Below are 24,769 nucleotides of genomic sequence, written 5' to 3'. Positions count from 1 at the left end.
ATTAAAAGACGTGAAGCACAAAACAGCGTTGAGCTCTCCTGCTAATCGCCACGGTCTGAAAGCCGGCCGGGCCGCGGCTCCGCTGAGCGGGGCTTGTTTTGTCACATGGCTCGCAGTGCTTGCTGTGAGCTGTTAACATGCTCTGGCAGATTTACGGTCACTAGACACACTTCTGCAAACACATTGCTTACAATTACAGTGGATTCACAGGGCAATGACTGCAGAGGGATCGCTCACTATGTCTGGATGCGATGTGCATTACCATAAATCCACGCAGGTTCACTGCGGTGCTCCCACTGGCAGCCAAATCCCCGAGGCACAGGCTGGGGGTACAGGCTGGGAACATTACCTATCTCACCCTTTATGTGCGGCCTCAAGAAGTTTTAAGAGTACATTCCATAAAATTATGGTAACTGTGCTTTGTAACTACCAGGAAGATTTAAAAAGTGCATGTATTTTGATGAGAATTAAGTTTAAATGCAGTGAAAATAGTTATGAGCTAACACCTTCCCAATTTGTCTTGATATTTTAAGATATTTTCAGATATTTATCCATTCTATGGATTTTTATTCTTTTTTAGATGAGCATGCTACATTCAGAGGGACAAAATAAATCAGATATCAAGAAACAGTGCTAAATAACAGTAATATCAGTGTTTTCAGAAGAAACAAAAAGTTCCTAGTTAAACGTACTAATTTCAGAACAGTACAGGAAAAGCAGCATCAGGAAAGAGCTAAAGATGAGCTCTTAAATGAACTGCTAAGATAGTCTCAATAAACAACCTGTGTTCATTGCATCTTTTGGAAGCCTGCCCTTCACTTGAGAGGGATGAAGTTCCAGCCCCCAGAAAGGGCCCAAAGTCCCTGCAGTTTCTCCCCTGCTGAAGATTCCCTCCCAGTCAGGAAATGCCCTTGAGAACTGTTCACAATATTGCTCCTCCTTTGCTGCTGAAGGACAGGCAGGCAGGTCAGCTTAAAAGCAGCTTTTTCACTACGATGTGCCAATGTATTTTGAGGTTGATATGGCTGCTAAAATAAGCTGACTTGGCAGGTGGAAGTTATTAAAATAAAAATCATTTCTTTTTACCCCACGCATGAAATAAGTAGATAAACATGCAGAATGCTGGAATGACCGAAGTGGGAAATGCAGGACATTAACAGTCTTTTTTTTTTTTTTTTTTTTTTTTTTTTTTTTTTTATCTCCTGAACTATAGTAGAGATAAGGAAAAGGAGCATGCATGTAACCTGCCAGTCATCAAGAGCTGTGAACTGCCATTAGCACTGCTGCGTTCTCATTGGTTATCTCCGCAGAGGAGCTCCAAGACTGCAGCCTTCCCAGCACCCAAGGCTGGGCTGTTTGCACCTTACTATGAGGAGCAAACACACACTAAGCATCAAAGCACAGCTGACCAGTCAGTAATCTTGGGTTCAGCTACTGGTGCAGCTTTGATGATATTAAGTTGCTAATCACATAAATATGATAGTAGCATAGTAGATTTGAATGAGCAAAAATTTGTTTAACTTGTTTCTGTGTTTGTGCTAACGATAAAAGGCCTGCTCTTGTGAATTATCACAGAATCACAGAATGGCCAGGGTTGAAAGGGACGTCAAGGATCATGAATCTCCAACCCCTCTGCTACATGCAGGGCCACCAACCTCTACATTTAATACCAGGCTGCCCAGGGCCCCATCCAATCTGGCCTTGAACACCTCTAGGGATGGGGCATCCACAACCTCTCTGGGCAGCCTGTTCCAGCACCTCACCACTCTCAGAGTAAAGAGCTTCCCCCTGACATCCAACCCAAATCTTTCCTCCCTCAACTTAAAGCCATTTCCCCTTGTCCTGTTGTTATCTAGCCTTTCAAAGAGTTGACTCCCTTCCTGTTTGTAGGCTCCCTTTAAGTACTAGAAAGCTGCAATCAGATCACCCTGCAGCGTTTTTTTCTCCAGACTGAACAAGGCAGCTCCCTCAGCCAGTCATTGTAAGGGAGGTGCTCAAGTGGCTCTCCTTTGGACCCTCTCCAACAGCTCCTTGTACTGGGGGTTCCAGACCTGGACACAGTACTTCAGATGGGGCCTCACAAGAGCAGAGTAGAGGTGGACATACACCTCCCTGTATTTGCTGGCCACCTCTCTGATGGAGCCCAGGATACCATTCTCTTTCCAAGCTAATTTCAGGTTTTGGTGAATTCCCCCAAGCCTTGCAACAAAAAAAAAAAAAAAAAAGGCCGCACACTGAGACACTTCCACTTGAAACCTGCCGTTTCTTGGGAGAAATGACCAACCAACCACACACCAAAACAACAAACCAGCACGTGAGCGTCACGCTAACCCTGCTCCCGCCCTCTCCCCGCAGGCGCCAACTGCGAGCTGGATGTGGACGAGTGCCAGTCGCTGCCGTGCCAGAACGGCGCCACCTGCCGCGACGCTCCGGCCGCCTTCTCCTGCTCCTGCCCGCCCGGTTTCCGCGGCGCCCTCTGCCAGACGGACGTGGACGAGTGCGCCAGCAGCCCCTGCCTGCACGGAGCGCGCTGTGCCGACCTGCCCGGGGGGTGCGCGTGGGGACGCGCGGAGAGCGGGGGGGAGCGGGGTGGGTCAGGGGAGGTGACCGCGCAGCCCTTTGCTCACTGTCCCCTCCCCTCGCTGGCAGGGCGGCAAGAAGTTAAAATGCCCTTGGCTCTGCGCGGCACTGCTCAGCCACAGCTAAGGCATCTGCGCGTTACCAACAGTGCTGCTGTCCTACAGCCGCAACACAGCGTCGTGCCAGGCACTATGAAGAAAAAAAAATAAATCAATGATCTCCCAGCTGAAACCAGGACAAAACGGAATCTGCGAACAGCAGATAAGCAGACACATTGGAGAAGAGGCAAACTGATCAGAGTAGCCATAGCAATAGGCTCCATTAGCCCACCTGTCTGATACTTAACAGGCATGTAGAGCAACAGCTCCTGATGCAAAACTACCTGCAGTCAATTCACAAAAGTGTAGTAAATGAAGAGAATTCAGGGCAAGGAAGCTGCTTCACCTAACGTGACCAGAAGTTCACCCTGCACAGAAGTTCAGCACAGCCCAGGCAGCTGGAGCTCTGGTTTGCCTTTGTTCATTGGGATCAGCATATGATTTTTAAAGTCTGAAAATGTAATGATGTGAATCAGAAAAATAATTTTCATATTGATACATTTTATATCTTAGATCCGAATGCTACCTGGACTGCGTCACCTCTAAATTTAAGCACAATCCACACACAAGTGACACGCTGCCCTGCTATACGTTTTCGCCTACTTACACTTAAACAGGACACTGAAAAGTTTGTATTTGACTGCCAGACCCAGGGGCCAGCAGATCCCAGGCACTCCATCAAAGCCAGCATGCAGCTCCCTTGATGCATTTACTGCAGGTCTGAGATTTAGGTATTAAACACAGAAATTACCAAAGAAGTATACTCTTGCCTGTTGCTCAGGAAGATTCCCCATGATTTCAGATGCACAATTTCTAGTATTTGTACATATTACCCAGTTTGTTCATGTCTAAACCCATAGCAACAGCGTTGCTATCAGAAAGAAGCTAACATTATTGTTACTATTGGAACTACACCAGTAATTGACATTTCTGTATTGAAACCTAAGAAAAGCATGCGAGCTCTGGGCATGTTTGGGAACAGAGACTGGGCTCCTGCAGTGACTGCCTTTTCCTGTGTACAGGTACAGCTGCAACTGCACTGGCACCGGGTTCATGGGCCTGCACTGTGAGACCCGTGTACCCCCATGCTGGTCACAGCCGTGCTACAACAACGCCACATGTGAGGACAGTGCTGATGGAGTCATCTGTCACTGCTGGCCAGGTAAGTCCCAGGTTCTCCTGTAACACCCCCTTATCTCTCTCAGAAAAGTTCACCTTTTTTGCAGATACAAAGCGTGAAGTCACGTGGCCATAAAAGCCGTCCACGAGCTCAGTGCCCGCTGGGCTCCGTTCCTCACCGCGAGCCTGGGGGAGGTGCTTGCCCTGCCTAGAGCTGTGGTGCTGGAACAGGCTGCCCGGTGAGGTGGTGGGGTCACTGTCCCTGGAGGCTTCAAGAACCGAGGAGAAGTGGCACTGAGGGACCTGACCGGTGGGTCTTTTTCTTCTCTGCTCGCCTTTGCAGGCTACACCGGCTCCCACTGCGAGACTGACATCAGCGAGTGCAGCAGCGCGCCTTGCACCTCGGGCCGCTGCCTGGAGCGCTCCTGGGCGGCCCGCTACGGCCACGAGCCCGAGCTGCCGCCGCCCTTCCGCCACGACCGCGCCGAGGGCTACGTGTGCGTCTGCCCGCCGGGCGTCCGCGGTGAGCGCTGCGAGATGGGGAGCCGGGGCGGGAGGTGCGGGACGCGTGTCCGGGAGGCGCGGGGGTCCCTCTGGCGGCCGTTCCATGGGGCTGTGGGACTGTTGTTGGTAACCACTTTTGGGTTAAAACATGAACTTCTGTTAGCAGCACAAGTTTGAAATTCAGTGTGCACGGTTGCTGTGTTGTATACGTGGAAAAAACAAAAACAAAAACAAAAAAAAAAACACCCAAAGAAACAAGCAATAACCAGAGAACATTTACCGAGTGGTGGTGCCCGGGACCCAGTGTTCTCATCCCTGCACTCCTCCCAACACTCTACAGAGATGCACTGGGACTGCAAGGAACATTTCTCCCTGGGAGCATAATGCCCAGTTTCTTATAAACGCAGCCTGTTATGTGGTGATATGCTACAGCTGATATTAAAAATAAATGGTGTGTACAGCCATGCTCCTAAGAAGAGAGACTCAATCCTACAAATGACGACTTGCTGAGGTCTGTGTCTAACACAGCTGTACTGTTCAGCACAGCCACTAACACGCTGGCTTTGAGTTGTGCAACTCTGGGCCTAAAGTCTGCTTCTGCCTTTCCGTGCCCTTACTCTAAACAGAAAACATCTGTAGCTAAACTTATGGAACCAGGCTTCCCTTCCTCATTCACTGCCTGTGCAGTTCCCAACCCCCTGCGTCCTGCTGGCTCGTATCACTGATCGCTGCAGCTCAGCAGACACAGCAGCAGACGAAGAACACAACTCGCATTCGGAAATCCCAACGGCTTTCTGTCCGGAGAGGCAGCGGAGCTCTTGGCTCCGTTCCGCTCCCCCAAGCTGTCCTTCCCCGTCCCGTCACTGCGCGCTGCTGTTGCACCGCTGTTCTGCAGCGCAGCGCGGCGCTCCCAGCCGTGCCGGTTACAGCCGTTACCTCTCCGCGCTCCCCTTTCGACGCTGCTTCGTGCTCTCTGCTTCCTTCCAGCGACGTCCAGCTGCCGGGCTTCTTTTGCTCCCTCTTCTGCTCTTTAACATTTCCCCTGCTCTGTGAGACAGCTGGGGAGGTGGGCCCTTCGTTAGGCTTAGTCCTTTATCCTCCCACGGCCCCATCTATTGCCCTCACCTGCATTGTTCTGGTCTGGTTAGGGTTCCACTGCTTTCAGTCATGCCAGGGACTCTCTCGCTCCCCAGGAGTCAATGGACCCACGTGCAGGCAGGCTCTGATCAGTCTGAAAGACAAAGGAGTGTCAGAATCTATTAAATCTATCAGTCTTAAGTCCATTTTGTCAATAGCTAACCTTCTAAATCAAACTGCAAAGCTCTTTCGAGATAGCATTGCTCCAAGTCTTGAGGACTCTGACACTCCTGCTAATGCTTTGTGCAAATGATTTCACCTGAAGCCTTTGTGTAAGTTCAGTTATTGACATCCCTGTTGGATGCTCAGTGTACACTTAATTAGAAAAAACAAACAAATAAACACAAAACAACAACCCCAAAATAATTATTCTTAGCAAACAGTGCACTCAGATAGCTAAGGTCAGGAGCAGCCTTTAATAGAGGTGGTTAGAGCTAAAAGCTGCTGGTGAAATGCCTTTCATCACCTGGCTGCAAACTGATGTCAGGACAAGGGTAATGTGCTAGTGGTCAGCTCACTCGCTGCCTGCATGCATCTGTATGGGTTAGATTTTAAACTGTTTTCTTCCTAACCTCTGTGAAGTATGAGGCACTCGGGTAACAGATATCTGTAGAGAAAACAGCAGCATTGCTCTAGTAGGTGGTGAGCATGCTTGGCACCCTGGGCTGTGCTCTAACAGCTGCACATGACCTGGCTGCTGAAGCTGTGGCTTGAATTTGTGGGTATCCATGAAGTGGTCGCATAGGTGGACTAGTCAGTCTTTGTATGTCCCTTCCAGTTTAACTCTTCTATTTCTAAGCAAAGAGCCTGTAAGATGGAATGGAAACATTCACTTCTGATGCTGAAAAGTTCACTTTCTCCAATTATAGCCAAATTTGTGATAAATTAAGCACATTCTAATGGGAGTTAAGGAATACAAAGGACTGGAGTTGACTGCAGGAGTATGGCAGTAGTATGATTCTGGGTAGCAGATGAATCCCCGATCAGGATTACTGGGTTTATGGGTGCTTATCTTGTGTATATGAACTAAGTCAACTGCCCTTCTGCAAGACAAAAAGTCAGATCCTTTCACCTGGGTATCAGCACATCTCATCGATGCCAAAGTCTTGCATTTCTGCAGCTGAGGGCCAGTTCATCTGGTCTACGCATCTGAACATCCATATGTGTTTTAGGTGTAAAACTTCAGGTTCCTGCTGAAACAGACAAAGATTTTCTTTAATATATGGCATTCAATATTTTATTATGCTTCCTTCCTCAGTAAAGCATTAACAGAAGATTCTAAGCATACTACGCTGCTCTGAGTATTGTGACGAAATAATAATCCATGTGGTCTGTGTCATGAGGGCCATATCCAGAAGTCGCTGAAATCAGTGGAAAGGTGTCATCACATCTGGGGATGTTTGTCGATTTTTGTAACGAGTATAAAATGGCACCGTTGTCTTACTGGATAAGATGGCACATTACTGTAAGTCAGTTGAAAAACTGGGCTGCAGTCTTCAGCCCCAAGGGCAGGAGATAATGGAGCCTATGTCAGGGATAAAGTATTGCCCCACCCAGCTGGGAGAGGGGAAGAAATACCGTCTGCTATGTCTTGTTGCAGATGGTGATTATTCAGCTGAACTGAAAAATAATCAGTAGACTACTAGAAGTCCTGAGAGGATCAAATCTGCCCCATTTGGTAACTCAAATAACCCATTTGCAACCAGACTTATTCATGCAATTTGATTCTAAGGAACAAAAATCCCGGTGTGGCAAATTTTTCCCAGCCTGTGATTTTTGGAGCCCATTAGATATTTGCCTTGTCCCACATCAAAGACAAAAAATTTGTGAGCAGGTTCTACAAAGGGTTAAAGTTCTCCAGCTCCCTTCTAAGTCAGAGAGTCTGGGGACGCTCGGATTTCAAGAAGTCTCAGTACTCTGCAATAGTAAGCCCAACATTTTTGATATTACCTTGGTCTGCTGGCCCCCTAGCACAGAAGCACTTTTAATAGACTGGGCTTTCATTTAAAAGTCTTGTGATTTGTTACTGCTGGCTACAGGCAGCAGTTATCCTGGAACTTCATCCTTTCATATTGTGCATATATTGTATTGCTCTGGCATCACACTTTTTAAAAAGAGTGTTATTTGAAAGGTCCAGCTTCTCACTTTCCTCATGAAAACATGTGGGAAAGGAGGAGAGCAGAGCTATGAATTTGGTAGTGATGCATTTCACCAGGTTGTAATAAACTTAACACCGTGTCAGAATTAAGGAGTCTTGAACCTGCAGGCTCTGTCAAATGTCACATTCCAGCACTGACTGGAACCCGAGGAGGGAGAGGAAGTAGCATGGGCTGCCAGGGGACGTGCCACCAGCAGGGATAGAGCTGCCTATGTGGCTGTGGGCTGCCAGGGGACGTGCCACCAGCAGGGACGGGGATGTTCATGCAGCTGAAGTAGCAGTGTGAAGGAGCAAAGCCACCAACCAGTCTGTAGGCAGAGTGCCTACTGCCTGCTGACATGCAGAAATGTGCTGGCTGACGAGGTTCTGATCACTTCTGGTGTGTTGTTATCCACTGTGGGCCAGCTGTGCCAGCAGCACTGCTGCTCACTTTGGCATCGTGAGATCCTAAGTGGGTTTTTTTGGCCTTTTTATTTGTCGTGTTTTCTGTTTTTCCCTTGTAAATCTCCTTGGCCCTTTTCCCAGCATTTTGGACTGCTGCAAGAGAAAATGATATGATCAGACTGGAGTCATATGTGTGTTGAATTTCTGGCATAGATGTGGGGGAAAGAAACTGTCTCCTGGAGCCTGAAGATGAGGCAGATAAATAGCCAGCCAGTGCAGTGCAGCCAGAATACTGAACACTCAACTAACTAAAGAAAACCTCAACCTGGACACATGGGACTGGTCTTAAAAATGGTTCATTTAAACTCTCAGTTTGCACAGCCAGGGTGTAAGAAGCACAGGCATACACAGAGCATTAGGCTTCCATTTCCCTGCACATCTTCAGATGCTGCTGCGGGCAGGGCACTCAGCAGGTAATAGGGCTGTCTGTGTCTCAGCCAGACATACTTCTCTAGCCTTCTTTCTATGTGTGACAGTATTACACAAAACATAAATGATGTGAGTCTTCCAAAAAGGAAATCAAGCAGATAAATAGCTGTGTTCTCATCTTGTCCCCAAACTCCAGTGTTTTTCTCTATTTCCTCATCTATCCTTCAGCTGTTCACACCACAGCAGTCAAGCCTTCCTCCATCACAGCAGGTTAATTAACTGTGTTTCGTGGGCCATCATCACAGTTTAAAAGGTTATTTTCTCTTTATTCTGGAGACAGAAGACAAGACTATTCAAGGGGCATTCACCAGCTTTCTTTTTCTATGTCCAAGGAAAGGATCAGGAGAAAAAAGAAAATACAAAGAAAAAATGAGACTCTTTTTTCACTGCAAGGAGACAAAAGAAGAGAGAAGCTGGGCTGGCTTGAACTGGAAGGCTTTTTCTTCTCCCTTCCCAATCCTCCTTTGTGAAAATAATCTTTAGGATCCCTCCTATGCAAAATTCTTCAAGGTCCTAGGGCAAAGGAGACGTCCTTCCTGATTACTGCAGTTCTTTGTCTCTGACAGGGCTTTTCCACTGATCAGGAAGGAAAGCTGTGGGCTGCACCTTCTCCCAGTCTTTTGTGGGCCAAAAATGGATAAAAGCAGTTACGCAAACCTGTTGGCACTACAGCAGGTTAGGTCAGATTCCTTCCTGTGCTGTGGTCAGTGCGCTTGGTCACATCAGCTTTGCTTTATGCCTTGTCAAACAAAGAAATGGTCCTGGAGACCGAGGTGGCACTTTTCTGATGTGTCTCAGAATGGCTTGGCAGTGGGGTTGGCAAAGCAGAAAGTCAGCTGGAAGTGCGATGGAGATGATGGCTGTGCATGCAGGTTTACAGACAGCTGTGGTTGGGTGGGTCACAGCAGCACCCATTTCTTCCAGAGTGAGAAAGTCATGATCAGCACATGGGTTCTGTGCACTGCATTTGTGATCTCATCCCCAGTACAAAGTCAGGAAGGTACCATTCTGGAATTGTAGAGAGGCTGTAAAGGGAGTGCAAACATACATATTTTTCACCCAGACACAATTCATTCACTCTAACTATACCATTAGATCGCTGTGAAAGGATCTCTAAAAAGTGAGACCTTTAGGGGGCTTGCTGGCATTGATCAGCTGTGCAGCAAAATGGGGAAATATACTGCCATTTTCTGAGCATGGGAAAGTAGTTCCTGTTTACCTAGACCTAACTGCAGTTCTGCCCCATCTCTGTTTTGGACTGTGAACTCCTTTCTACACTCCTGTGCTCAGAACCATAGGAAGGAGGGATTTTCCCTCTCTGCTCCCCATCGACCCCTACAGCCCCAGCACTACAGGACCAGTGTAGCAACCCTGTATCAACACAGGATGCCCTCAGGGCCTGGCAGGCACTTGCTGCCTGTGAAAACCCAACAGGGAAAAAGACAATTAGCACTTTAAAGTACTTTTTCAATCTCTCCTAAGTCTCTGATCTTGAAAGAACATTTGGACAGGCTTTAATGATCCTGTCCTCTAATACTTTTTAACCTTTCTTCAATCTACAGCATCCTGGTAAGTAGCTGTTCTCATTTTCATCAGAATTGATCATTTGAGTTTCCCCTCTCCTCTACTTTTGTCACCGAGTTCTTCTATCACCCCTTTTTTCTTGGTGTTTGGAACTGGTCAGGATATTCTCTTGAATCACAGTATGTATCCTTTAGCCCTGTCCTGTGCACAGCTCCAGGGAAAGATGCAGAGCTTTGTAAACCGTTGCAGAATCCAGGACACAGAGCATTCACAGCATCCTCACACCTTGTTTCACTATTCATCAAGCTGTTCTCTTTGCAATATGCACTATTCACTTCTCATGTGCTTAGCTTCCCGCCCCAACTCATTGCACATGTGATGTCATGAGCATCTCGCTGGATAGCCCCCAGAAGGAGGTCTGAGGCTGCACTTTCAGATTGCACACAGCACCATACTGGCTGTAAGATGGAAGCAGACCTCAAAACATCCACAGCATACTGGAAGTTTGGTTATTATTGGAGAAAGTTATGAATTTGCAGTTCTCCAACCAGTTTCCAATCCAGAACTCATGGGATATTCCTATCTGCAGCTAGTGCTGCCCTTAAGTCACTGCAAGAAATACCATTTAGGGCAAGCAAGCATAATTTCCACATGCTCCAACCGTATATACCACCAAAGCAGCTAAGACTGACTTGTTTACTCACATCAGCTCTTTCATTATAAACTTCCATCTAGAGATACTTTGTGAAGTACCTTTTTTTTTTCCCAAAAATTCATTTTATTACTTAATTTGGCTCTCTGCATGGCAGCAGACTGAGCAACTGTTTAAATGAAACTGTTTTTGTGATGGTTACTTAGAGATTGTCAGAGGTTAAAAAATTCTGGTTTAGTGGAAGACTTTGCAGAAAACAGATTGTGTAAGTCTGTACATCATGTTGCTGTCACTTGATCATCCTTCTGCATTTATCTCAATAATCTGCAACTTGGGTTTCAACTCACTGAAGTCTGACCAGTTCCCAAACACAAGCAAATTCATTCGTACAATTTCTGTGAAGTTCAAGAGTATTATCTCCACTTTAGAAATATGGGAAAAAAAAGGCTACAGTCCAATATGATCATAAGCATTCAAACAATGCATTAAGGATGTATTTGTGTATCAGTATCAGATCCAGCTACCATATTTGATGCTAAGTTGACACTGAAATAGTTTCAGGTTCTAGATACACACTGTGAACTTACCATAGGCACCAGCTATGCAGATGTCCCCTATTAATGAGATAAAATGAAGCTTTGTTGAAAGCTTTAGCTTATTCCTATTCTTCCTGCTGTAGGAAGGAACCTTTTGGCAGAAGAGTATTTCTACTGGCTGTGATCTATTAATGAATAATCATAGAATCGTAAAGGAAGGAAAGACCACTAAGATCATCAACTATCAGTCCATCTCCACCATACCCACTATTCCATATCCCTCAGTGCCATATCCACCCTTTTCTTGAACACCTCCAGGGATGGTGACTCCACCACCTCCACGGGCAGACTGCCGATGCCCAACCACTCTTTCAGAGAATACATTTTTCCTAATATCCAACCTGAACCTCCCAAAATGTTAAAGCTGAACTATCATCATTAAGAAATGAGCTCTGGAACACTTCGTGGCAAAAATTTCCAGAACTAGCCCCAAGATCTGACAATTTGTTTGCAACTCTGAGAGTTATTCTCAGCGCCCTAATATAGTAACACATATTTTTTCACAAGGAATGAAAATGACTCTCAGAAATAACTCTCCTTGTTGCAAGTTGCATTGGAAATGCAAAAAGATTTCTGCATTATTCAGAACTGGAAGAACACACAAATATCAAGGGTTTGTCTGTTAGTTAGAAGTATAGAAAATGAAGTGCTAGAAAGCATCTACCAATGTTATTTTCTGAACATGTATACAATTTTATACCTTAAAATTTCACAGCTGACCCTTCATTACTGTGATCTATTTTCTCTGGTTACGCCGATATGTTAAACTGTATAATGTAGTTGGACATGATTGATAGAGCCTGGGAGCAGTGGATATTTTGAAATCTGGCACATCTCTCTGCGTTAAACATTGTTGCACATAAACACTTTCTAGCATGAAGAGCTTTCTTCCTCGAAGGGGAGGAGGAGGGGACGGATGGATTTTCAGCCATAAGCTCCCAGGTCCTGCAGAAAGCATCCTTAGATTTAAGGAATACTTGCAGAAAGTGCTCTTACTTTAAAAAAAAAGAAAAAAAAATACATATATAGAAATATAGGTAAAGAGAAAAAGACAGTTGTGTATTATTTGGCAGCAGGGATAATGCTTTTCAAGCACTCATTATTTTTGTGGCACTTATTCCTAATGGGTCATTCTATTATAGGACTGCTAAAAATAGTCCAAATATTCAGTGAGAATTTTCCTTCTGGGGATTTGTGCCTACTTAGTTTCTTTCTGAATACTGAGAATAAACTCTTCCTAGCCTTTTTAATTGGTACATCTCTGATATTTATAGTCTCCTACAAGCCCGTTTAGCCAACTCTTGGGTGAGCTTATGAACTCACTCAGTTCCATCTTTCCCTGCTGAAGTCCTTGAGTCTCTCCAGCCTTTTTGTTTCTTGCTTGCTTGGCCTGAGCATAACAGGCAATATCTTATGCAGCCTGGAACCAAACACAGTATTCCTTTTGCCATACCCTTTCTACTGAAAACGTAGTAATATTTCCCTGTTACAAACAGAAACTGCCATGTATCTTCTGCTCTGTGTGCTGATAGAATGTAGAATGTTCTACATGTCTTTCAATCACTGGCATTACAGTTAACCCTATATGCTTCCTCAAATGAGGTGTTTCTTGCATACACACATAGCTCCCCTGTGGATGTATGCGGAGTGGAGACAAACACAACCACTACTGAAAGCAGAGTTTCAAGTATGATCTGAGTTATAACTGTGCACAAACTCTGTGAAACTAAAGGAACTGGGCAGACTAAGCTGACAGCAGAACTTTATGCATCCTCCTAAAAATTTGTCTCTCTATCTCAGGAACTACTTTTAAGCACTGTATCCTATTGAGAGACATCATTTTGGTCAAATTACACTCAAATTACAAAGTCAAGCAGATGCACAACTTGTTCTTCAAACTGGAACAAGCTCTAAATCCACATGTACAGTCCTCACTAACCTGGAGAAAGTGTTCAATGAGTAGATAGTACAGAGAAGATCTGTGTTAGGGGACTAATGTATTTTACTTCCTCAATATATTCTAATTAAAAGAACATTTAAGGTCAAATGTCAAGTGATAAACAAAATGAACCAATTTAATAGTTCAACGTTTTACTCAATAGATGATTTTGAACACAGCCTTAATTATTTCACCATTGTGAAACACGTTAAAATCTAGTTTATTGGAAACACAGTAAATTATACAGCCAAACAATTAAAAGGCATTACTTCTCTTTCCCCCACAACAGAGAAAATCAAGAGTGACATTAAAGAAGCTGAAGGAGTTCCTTTAGAAATAGCACATGGGCAAGTAATTTTGAATCATATGCTTGTACATGTAACAACATATGCATGTACACATGCATGTATGCACTCGTACACATATATATGTAGAGGCATACATTATAGCTCTTCAGAGTACTTCACTGCTCTGCTTAGAGCAAGCCTTTCTTTGATCACTAATTTAAAAGGTCCACAACTTTCATCTTTTCTATTTTGAAGTGCACAGTTTTCTGTCTGGTTTGTTTTGCAGCAAGAATGAAAAATTTGTCTTTACTCCTTTCGTCAAGATTTGCAGCATGCATGTTTATTAACAAGCAGAGTTTATGTTGGTCTTCATTACTAATTAATTATTTTAACTGCATGTCTTCTGACAGTAGGAAATGTGTAATGTTTGCATGCCAAACCTGTATATATTCGATATGCCAGCAATATTGGCCCATATTCGGGAAAAAAATCAAGATGCTTGAGTAAATTTATTTCAGATTAAAGTATGCAGGCTGCCATTGTCTTGCTATGGCGTTAAATTTAAATGGTGCAAAACCATCCATCACTTAATTCTTGTCAAGGTCACGGGTTTTATACAGTTTAGCTTTTCTCTTTACATGCTTGTTTTACATGCCTTTGAAACACCGTTTCTTACATGTTAACATCTCCAAATAACTTGTAGCAGAGAGATGGTATTCCAGTCCACCCTCAGTAGAGAACGTTATTTGGTAAACTGTTCTATGTACTTCTCACAAAATGTGTAAGTTGCTCTACTATGTGAAAGTATGCAGTTTATTTGAACTAGCATCAGCATTTTAGTACCAGTGTTGCTCTCTGTACTCTGCCTGTACCTCTTAGCCTAAAAGAGACCATGAAATACTGCATATGTGTAGCATCTGCTACACATTAACAAAATACTGGATTTAGTTGGTATTTCAACACAGTCACTAGAGCCTTCTCTGAGAGATGCTATTGCTCAAAGTATCTGTGATGAATCCGGATCATCACGCAAAGTCCACTCAGAGCTGTAAGAGTTATGGAGAGAACAAGCACCTGGGTATTAAATACAGAAAAATAATTTGGTGATGAAGATCAGGGCTACTCTTACTTAAATATTGCCAGTGTCTTGGAGGATTGGCTTTCACACAAGATCACTACATAATTTTTCATCTCAAAGTTCTGGGTTTTGCTGATTGCAGTAGTGGTCCTGCTGATGGAGCTATTTAAGTGAAAGTAGGCAGAGGAATTCCTCTCCTGCTAAAGGTTAAACACTCACTATGAATTCTGCACCCTCCTTTGACAAAAAATACATTTTACCCCAGTGTTGTGCAAAACATTCTTGTTTTCTTCTTTATCCTTAAAGCACCAGCAAAAGACTTATAGACCCTTACATAAGGTTCCCATAATTCCAGTGGCCTAAATGAAATCAGTTTTTAAAGCATAAAAGGCACCTCATCTAGGCTTAGAAATGTCAGTAGTAATTACAAACTTTGTTTCCAAATATAATCAATTCTTTATTTATGGTGTGAAACGTTTTTTACCCTTTTGAACTTTCACTATTCTAAGCGAAGCTATATTGTTGGCATGTTCCTTTAGAAGTAATTGCTTCTGGACTGAGAAATTGAATGTCAAGTTCCAACTTGACGTAAATTAAATAGGTTACATTAATAGTCTGGCCCATGGTAGAAGTGAGTGTTTCGGTTCTGGGTTTGACTTCAGGACACGACCCCTTGATCACACAGGTCAGCACAGATGGGAAATATTGAACAGGTACCCTAGGTTGACATGGGAAAGAAAGTGTCTTGTACTGATGTATCACAAACTGTCTGATCCATTAAAAAGAAGCAGTGTCAGACTCCACAGAGAATAAAGCTTTCTTGTCATAGGTCATTACGCTCTTCAAAAAAAAAAGAAGAAAAAAAGTGTTTGGAAGGAAAATCACAGTGATGGAAATCCTCAGGGCTGTCATGCACATATAATCTTCTAAACCATCTGGATTTAACACTGACAAGCCTACATACAGGATGAAGGGATTAAAGAATCCAAACATTCTTATTTTTTACACTACAGCCATGTCTCAGATTTCTCACCTGTACCTGTTACATACAACATACAGCATTTTACATTTAAAAGAAGGTTATCACTGTAGCTGGGCCTCACACTTACGTGATCTGGTCTTAAGTAGACTTCTATTGCAGGCAGCCGTGCCAGCAAGATCAAGCATTCAATGGTTGTTCAACCATTCATGGATAAAAACCATGTGAAGGTTAGGATAAGCTTTGATTTTTTCTTTTCTTCATTTCATTTTGAAACTGGAAGACACCTCTTGAAATAATTTCATGCAACCCTCTTGCTCAAAGTAGGGTAAACTTAGGCACGCTGTATCTGCACTGGGCTCTACTGTGAAGTCTTCTCCATTGCTTTCAGGTATTTATATGCACTGAGAAGATGCCCCTGAGCCTTCTCCTCTCTATGATGAACAACCTCAGCTCTCTCAGCCTTTTCTCAGAGACATATTTTCCAAACCATTAAAGATTTTCATTATATTTTGCTGCACTTGCTCCAGTATTTCCACTTGTTTCTTTATCTGGGGAGCTTGATGTGATCTCACTGTTGCTGAGCAGAGCCAAAGGGTCATCTCCATTACCTGCTGGCAACTCTTGTCCTAATTCTCTTGTCCTAATTAATGTCCTAACAGCCCAGGAGGCTGTTGGTCCTCTTTGCTGCAAGAGTACATTGTTGAATGCCATTCAACTTGTTAGCCAGCACTGCAGCCCCTCAGCCTATGCGTGGTTCAGTGCATGAGGCTGCTCCTCAGCAAGTGCAGCATGTTGTACTTCCCTTCCCTTTGTTGAACTTCTAGAGGTTCTGAAGGTTGACATTTCTTTGGTTTGAGGTTCTTCTGAATGGGAACACAACCGTTTGATGTATCCACCACTCTTCCCAATTTTATATATGTGTATGCACGTGCATATGTATATATATGTATGTATGTATATATGTATACATACCCCAGTTTTAATGCATTTCCAACTGAAAACTCTCTAGTGCTTTTTCTTTTATCAGACTTGGGAGAATTATACTTTGCTGGCAATTAGTTATCACTGATGAGACCCAGGTCTACTGTCTTCTCAGGGAAATAAAAGCATGTTTGGACAATGAATAATAAAAATAAGCTGGTTAAGTGAACACCAAAATTAATTTTACCCGATATACTACGTGAAAGCTCTTTTATACAAATTGTTCCCTGTAGCAATTAGCTCTTAATTATTCAGGGCTTGCCAGTGGGAGAAACAGAAGTGATAAAACCTAGTATTCTTATGTCTGCTCATTTGCACTGTTTCAAATAAACTCTTGCTAAAATAAGGCACAAACTGTTTCTGTTTAGGTACTCTGACCGATTTCTTCAGCTACATGAAATTTAAAGAATATAAGCAAGCCTTTTACTGATTATCTGGGTGTCTAGACCCTTATTTAGAAAAAAAAATAAAAAGAATTTACTTAGAAAAGGACTTCTGCTGATTTTTTGAAATACATGGATTAAGGAAAGCACACTTTCTCTGGCTGACACTGAACTCTGCACTTTCTATAAACAGTCTCATAAAAGAAAAGAAGTCTAGTACAGACAACTAATTTGTGCTGATAATTAACTGCTGGAAGTAGATTTGGTGGATCTGATTCTGATTGCTCTCCCACTGCTGTGATTCTTAGAGTCTGGCTGTGTTAAAAACACAACACTATTACAGAGTATCATAATGATCAATACTTTTATGGCTGTAGTCGCTATAGTATAGGCACCATATTTTCTTTACGGAGAGGATTAAGAATCTGTTACTAGGCCTGTGTGTGAGGCCAGAACACTGTGTTCAGTCATTTGCTGTAGTAACAAATAGAGAAAATGAATTCAATGTTTTCTTTCAAGTATATCTGCACAACAATAGGAAGACTAGCGATATCACATACCTCTAGCATGAACCGGGTCATCCTCAAAAATGATGGCCAAAAGTCCACAGCATGCTCATACAATTTTAGCTGACATCCATTATGTTCCCAGTGGGATGGTTATGTGACCTGGTGAAAATGACTTGTTTAGGTGTCAGGCTCCCCAGGTTCAGGACGTATTAAAAATATATGAAATCTTAGATAAACAATTTATATATGTTGTTTAGGTGATTTTTCACACTTCAAAAGAACTAACATTGAATGAAATAAGAGAAATGAAAAAGTTGAAGGAGTATGATCTTCTGCCATTTCCATCACTATTGAATTTGATGACAGATAACAATCTAAGGTCTTCTACATCTACTGCTAGTCTATAGCAAGCCACAGCTATTTACACAGGAAAGGAAATCCACCAGGTAGAGTAATTGCCTTTTAAAAAAATTTTAGAATTGGATAGTTTGAGGTAAAGTAATTGTTCTTCTGCGTTTAAAATGATTTGGATGTACAAATACATCCTATAGGAACAGAGAAACATAATTTTACAAACTATAAACAAAGATCATCTTTATACAATTTATACAGCTGTTCGGTCCACAGCTTAAAATGCACACAGTATGCACATGCTATGTATGTTCACACAAACATAGTTCATATTTTTCTGTTCTCAGGTCTCCATCCCCAGTTAAGTTCTACAGGCCCAATTAAAACTATGATCTTCTAGCTTGCTGGCTTTTTCAGATTCTCTTAATATTGACTGACAATGAAGTTATGTAAATACAATCACTTTTGTGCATTGTGGAAACTTGTTTTAGCAATACGAAAAACCTTGCAGATGGCTGATTATTTTCAAAGCAGAGGCTGTGCCACACCAGGCAGCACAGTGGCTGTGCTTGCCCAGCTCAGTTAAAGCAAGGTAGAAGCAGCCAACAAGAGACAAGGTAGAAAATCCCTCTTACGGGAGAACCAGTCACATTTCTCAATGGAAGTGTTCATCAACTCTTTTAAAGCCCTTACGTGTTTGTAAAGGTGAAAATTCATTTGTTTTCCAATTCCAGAGTGAATCATATGCTCCAAACAGATTTTTAAGTCAATGAAACATGACCTTGTATGATCTAATTAAACAACTCAAAGGTATTGGTTGCTTTAAGATCCCTCTGGATACACTTCAGTTTAAATGCACACACATCATCTGAATGTACAAGCCCGTAAGACTACAAAAAATGCAAATCAGATAATTAATGATTTGAATTCAGAAATCTTACTGCAGCAGTAGCCTTCTGAAAGCATGAAAAATGCCTGAACAAAATACACAGAAAACAGTCTGGAAATACAACAAGAAATAATTTTCATTTCCAAATATTTAATACATAACCAGATATAAAATCATCAAATTCTATGAAACTCAGTAACCATTCCAGTTTATTTTCTGAATGATGTCCTGACCTTGAGTGGAAGCCTAGATTTCTAGCATTCTTGGCCACTTAATCTCCAAAATCTTACTTGCTAAGTGAGAAATTTGTTTCTTAGTATTATCCCCTATAATCTTTCTCCACTGAAATTTTTCTTCCTTCTTTTATTTGCCCTTCTTTTTTAATCTATCATCTTTCTCCACTGTTGCCTTTCACACCCTGTGCTGTCTGTCGCTGCTCTCCCATCAGCCCTTCCTAGCTCATGTCAGTGAGCTGCATGCATGTTGTTAGTGCAGGCAGAAACCCTGCTCAGGAAGGATGCTGCCCGGGAAAACCAGGCTGCCACTGTTCCATTTTCATTCTTCCCTCCATCAGTCAACCACAACAGCAGCTGCTTCTTTTACTAATATATAAAGCTGACTAAAAATAGGGAAATTAAAGGAAAATGAGTGCCATGCAGGGACATATTTCTTCACCACGTTTCTCTTTACTCCAGATTCAGACCCTAATCCTACAATTGAATCCACATGGCCGGCTGTGTTAATCAAAATATGGGACGAAGGTGTAGGCTACAAGCAGCAGTTTTGCCATGCTGCCCTTCTAGGACATGGCCCCGTGCCATTCGCAGGCGATATTTTTCTGACCTCTGGCTGTGCTGCTCACACAGCCTTGCGTATGGAGCACTGCAAAGCAGGCACGTGGAAAAGGCTGCCTGATCTACTCAGAAACTAAAGCCAATGCTTAAATCAGTCGGCTGTTTCCAATATTTATAAAATAAAATAAACACACCAAATCTCACTAAACAACTAATCACCTTCATGGCTTTTTTTTTTTTTTTTTTTTTTTTTTTTTTTTTTTGAATGAAAACTGTTTTAGGTGTGACAAAACATGTGAAACAAGTGGAAAAACATTTCCAAGTACTTCTGCTCTCAAAAAAACTTTAATGATTGAAGAGATTAAGGGATTGGGCTTTTTAACTGCTTTAAAAAAGAAAGCATTTTTTACTGAAAATTCAAACTAGTCTATGAAGGTTCAGGCCAGCAAAATTTGAAAGGATTAAGTTACAGCATGCCATACTGAATGTGGCACATTATGAATTCCATATTCCTCAGCTAGAGTGACATGTTTAATGATTAAGCCAAGTCATTGCACTCTATTTCTATTTTAATATTTTTTTCCTAACCAGTATTAACTTCATATGTCCATTTCAAATGGCAAGAGGAAAAAAGAAGAATAGTGAATTTGTCTGCAATAAAGGAATAACTAGGAAGGTCTTACAACTTCACAAAAAATAGAGATCTGCGTGAAAGTTATCACAATATTAGGATGCTTATTATCCTCCTGTTGTAAAGTATCCAGTTTTCCATATGCTCCAGCTCTGCCCTGTATTCTGCCTTTCATTTCAAATGAGTATTTCCTGCTAAAACAGTAACAGAAATTGCCATAGTAGGTCAAATTACTGGTCGCATTAAGTTCAGTATCCAACTGAAGGAAAATAGGAGAGTACAATCCATTTAAATACCCCTCACTTTCTCTACCATGATGTACATAAGAGAAAAACCTCCTTCCTGACCTCCATGACAACTGATTTATGCCCAGAAGCATGAATTTTAATTTGATGACATGGAGATGGTCAATTTATTGCCTTGTGCTTACTCACTGATGAACGTGCATTTCCTCCTTCCAGCAAAGAGTAATTATCTCTTTGCAATTATCAGCATAGATGTGGCAAAGTTAGAATTTCCATGATTGTCTGCTAAGACCTGGAGACCTGAAGATTATACGCACTGCTAGATCTTTTTGCTGGGTTCAGTGTTAATGAGCTCCCTCTAAAATAGTTGTTCCTGCCTAAAGCAGGATTTTGTAACAAGCAAAATTCCAAAACCGTAAAATGTAGGTAGAAGAAGCATTATTGCAGACTCTTTGTTTTCATCTTCCAGAAAGCATATTCTAAAGGGTATGCTACTATTTAAGTTTCTCTAACATTTACTCCCGCTTTTATTTTACACCTAGATGTGTATACATACATCTGTATTTATAAAAAGTTGGACACACCTACGGCTCAGTTGCTGGGATTTATTTTATCTAAGAAAATCACTGAGTTAAGGAAGATAAAGTTGGGAAGGAATAGATGTGCAGACATTGCTCAGCCTATCTGTCTAGCATAAGACAAGCAGATGTGTCACACTGTGTGCTTTTGTTAACTAACCCATTTTTAAGGACCCAAACTAGATGCTATGGCCATGGCAGAATACCTTATGGCAGGGCTTTGCTACCTTACTAGCATTAGAAATATTTTCCTAAAGTCTGACTTGAATCCCCTTGATGCACTGTGACTTCCCACTTGTTTATTATGATCACAGACAATGTGTTCCTTATTTATTTATTTATTTATTTATTGTGCTAATAGACTGTAACCACACCCCCTTTCCTTCTCTTGTCTTGAATAGCACGATTTTTTCAGTCTCTACTCACAAGCCATATTTTCTAAACCTATGATTATTCTCATTGCTCTTCCGTGAACTCTTCCCAATTGATCCAAACCTTCCTTGCAGTGCAGTAGAACTACCAGTGAACTTGATGTTCATGCTAAGCTATGACCAGGACTTTGTAAACAAGTGTGATTATTCCACCTTACTGGTGGCTATTCTGACCCAAGACTATCTGAACTGAATAAGTCCTTCCACAGTCTAATCCAGAACTTTTCAGACCATCACTCCAATTTTAAATTCATCTACAAAGCCAATCCTTTTCTTTAAAATACTCACATTTTGTCTTTAACTCTACATTAACAGACAACTTAATAAGCAAACTTTCTATTCCATCATCCACATCTTTTATGAAAATAACCAGAGCAGATGTAGGACAATCTCAAACCATACTCAGCAGAATAACAATTAATTTCTGATTGGAATTAAACACAATTTTTACGCCCAATTTATAGTGGCTATATATAGATCAATTTCCTTGTTTAGCATATGAAAATATCAAAGAAAATACTGTATTTATTACTCTTGTTAAAGACCTTGCAGCAATTAGAGTAAGTTACTCGACTCTACCATCTCCTCTAACTCACTTTTTCATGACACTTGTTCAAAATAACCTGCTAATGGTTCTGACATGGCTTCAGGCAGTTTGCTAAATACCCTGGTATGAGGCTTTTCATTCTTGGAGTGTCAGCAACTCAATGTTGTCACTGAGCTGTAGTAATATATGTCTACCCCAACCTGGTGACAAAGCATATGTTCATAATCTTACCTCAGAACATTTGTCAGTGTCATGTTGTAAAAGGAGGCTGAGAACTTCCAAATTTTTCTTGTTATTTCCAAAATAAAAAAGCATTATTAGTGCTACAGCTAGAGCTGTAGCACAAGACATCTGATAAGTACCTGCATAATAACTTGTCAACCTTCACTTTCTTTTGCTTAAAATTTAGTTACTTACCTTTCAAAGAGTCTGGATGACATTCCTACTCCATGATATTTGAATTCATAATATGAATAATCACTCTGTGTCACAGGCTGTAGGGAAAAGCAGTTTTCTGGGCACCACAATGGAAACAACCATGCACTGTAGATTAACCAAATCCAAAACTGTATCTTGTGTGCAGGTCTTCTGGTGAACCTAAAACTACATTTAACACAGAGTCAGGAATCTCCTAATTAATGAAGAAATGAGTTGAGGGAGGGGAAGGAGTTGGTAAATACCTGTTTGCAAAAAAATAAACATTTTCCTGGGAGCTTTCACAACTTGATCAAACCTTTGTGAACAAAGATCTGGACCACAGAGATAATTTCTCACTCAGTGATAAAATTATTTTTATATTCTGGAGTAAATAAGTCAGAAAGAGATTTCAGGATTCATTGTTGAAGTTTTAAAATGGGAAACTATCAAAAAAACAGATCTGAATGCATAACTGGTCATATGTCAGTTGGATGGTATAAACAGCAACCTGGGAAAAAGCTATCTTGCTCTGGAAGTATCCCAGTAACTGCACAGGGTTACTGCTCTAGCAATATTTTATGCAATTCATAATATAAATAAAGTGATATGAAAAAGTCTGTTGTCACAGATATAAATATTTCAATCTACCAAGCTCTATAATTATTTTTCATTCATTAAATTAGGGCCAAATCAAAATGTCTTGCTCAAGAAATGAAGAGAAATATTTCAATAAATGGGTTTTTTTTCTGTCTTCAGCACATTCAAAAATCTGCAGACGCTAATTTCTAATAAGTGGTACAATGAAAGTCAGTGGAACAAAAACACTTTACAAAGCAAAGAAACCAGACAAACCACAGGTCTTTTCTGTTTCCTTACGGACATAGACAGATTTCTGAATGACAGTGACTGCAAAAAGATTGGTCTGGTTTTATAAATCACCTGAAAACCAAAGCAAATATGATCCTTAAAAGGACAAGTCCTATCAAAGAGTGATAAATCAGTTTTGAATAGAACCTCAAAATGTGACTCTCATTGAAGCACCACCAGAGTTCAGTGAGAGCATACTCAGACTGAACGTTCTGAAAAGGAATGTAAGTAGAATACATATCTATTGCGTAAGCACTTTAATGAGTCTTACTTTAAGCCTTGTTGATCTGGCTTGGGCAAAATACACCATCAGACTACATCAGCAGGTACAGAAGTGGAGCAAGCTAATCCTGGAACAGACGCCTTTATACCAAGCACTGCTTTGAATTTTGCAGAAACTTACTTTGTGGACTGCATAAATGCTAAACCAGTTTTTTTTACTTCAGAAAAAGATGGTTGCAACTAGGATACAGGTTTACATCACTTTAATGACAATGTTTACAGGTAAATATTTTCTTTTTGTGTACTAATATGTGCACTTAGGCTGTATAGAACACGTCACAGCTGTCTGTCCAGACTGCTTGCTTGTACTTGTGTGGTATTTATTAAGTGTCAAGGAACAGGAAAGAAATTTCTAACTAAAGGCGTGTATGAAAAGTGTAATTAGGATAACAGTTCTATATCGGTTTAGTAGAAATGAAAATTGGAGGTGTTTAGTAGAAAGCAGGCTTGAAAAATTGCTTTTGTCATTCTACTTCCGTAAGAAAAGCTTTTCTGCTAAATTTGAGGCAGATAGTTTAAGAGATTAATAGGTAGAGAACAGCTACACTGTAGTAGTAGTAGGTGAAACAAAGTGACAAAGCTATGAGTGCTGTTTTCGAACAGTCAAAGGGGCTGCTTCACCTCTGTTTTGAATGAAACTTCGTAGGAGGAAGAAATACTTATTACCTATAGAAATAGGATAAAAAATATTCTCAATATATTTTCCTATATTCACCTATATTTTCATATATAGGTGGGCATGTAACATATTTAGAAGAGAAAATGCTGAATGACTTCATTTTAAAAATACAAATACGTTTAGCTGAGCAAATGTATGCAACTCTGAAAAAACCAGTTCCTCACAGTTGCTTTTCAGAATTCATTTTTTTACATTCTATCTTCTCCTCCAACCTGAGCTATTTGAACTGCTTATACAGCTCTATAAATATTGGCTAATCCTTTTATCTAGAGTGCTTTTATCTTGAGTGACAGTGGTCTTTGCTTGCATAGCAGTTGGCAGATAACAAGCAGTATCAACCACCCAGCTTGTAAGAATGGCTGATTTATTTATTCCTGATATGAAAAAATGTTTTGCTTACTTTTTGCTGACCTATATTTATGTTTCCGTTTCTGTTAATCCTTTTATGAAATATCAGTCATTTGAATCTGTGTTTATATGTATGTACAAACAGTATGTATATAGGTACCTCCAAAATCATTATTTCACAACATATTATAAATGTAATTACTTAAAAAATAAGCATTTGTATTCTGACACTGAAACAATTATGAAATTGCACGTAATGAAGTCATGCTGTGAAAATCACTTTGCAATTAGAAACTGATGTTTTCACATT

General features: G+C 41.3%; 1 protein-coding gene across 1 annotated transcript in view; it reads left to right on the top strand.

Moving 5' to 3' along the window:
* Nucleotides 1–24,769, top strand: part of CRB1 (crumbs cell polarity complex component 1) — a gene marked incomplete at its 3' end in the record, with an annotated part of 75,164 nt that overhangs the window by 29,404 nt on the left and 20,991 nt on the right. Inside the window, exons 3-5 of the mRNA XM_079535840.1 lie at nucleotides 2,356–2,551; nucleotides 3,701–3,840; nucleotides 4,141–4,320. Of these exons, the coding sequence (XP_079391966.1) occupies nucleotides 2,356–2,551; nucleotides 3,701–3,840; nucleotides 4,141–4,320 (516 nt within the window). The remainder of the gene's footprint in view (nucleotides 1–2,355; nucleotides 2,552–3,700; nucleotides 3,841–4,140; nucleotides 4,321–24,769) is intronic.

The sequence above is a fragment of the Tetrao urogallus genome (genome assembly GCF_951394365.1).
Source record: "Tetrao urogallus genome assembly, chromosome: 5".
NCBI classification, from domain to species: Eukaryota; Metazoa; Chordata; class Aves; order Galliformes; family Phasianidae; genus Tetrao; species Tetrao urogallus.
The sequence above is the reverse complement of the archived record's forward strand: the minus strand, read 5'-3'. Positions and strand labels throughout refer to the sequence as shown.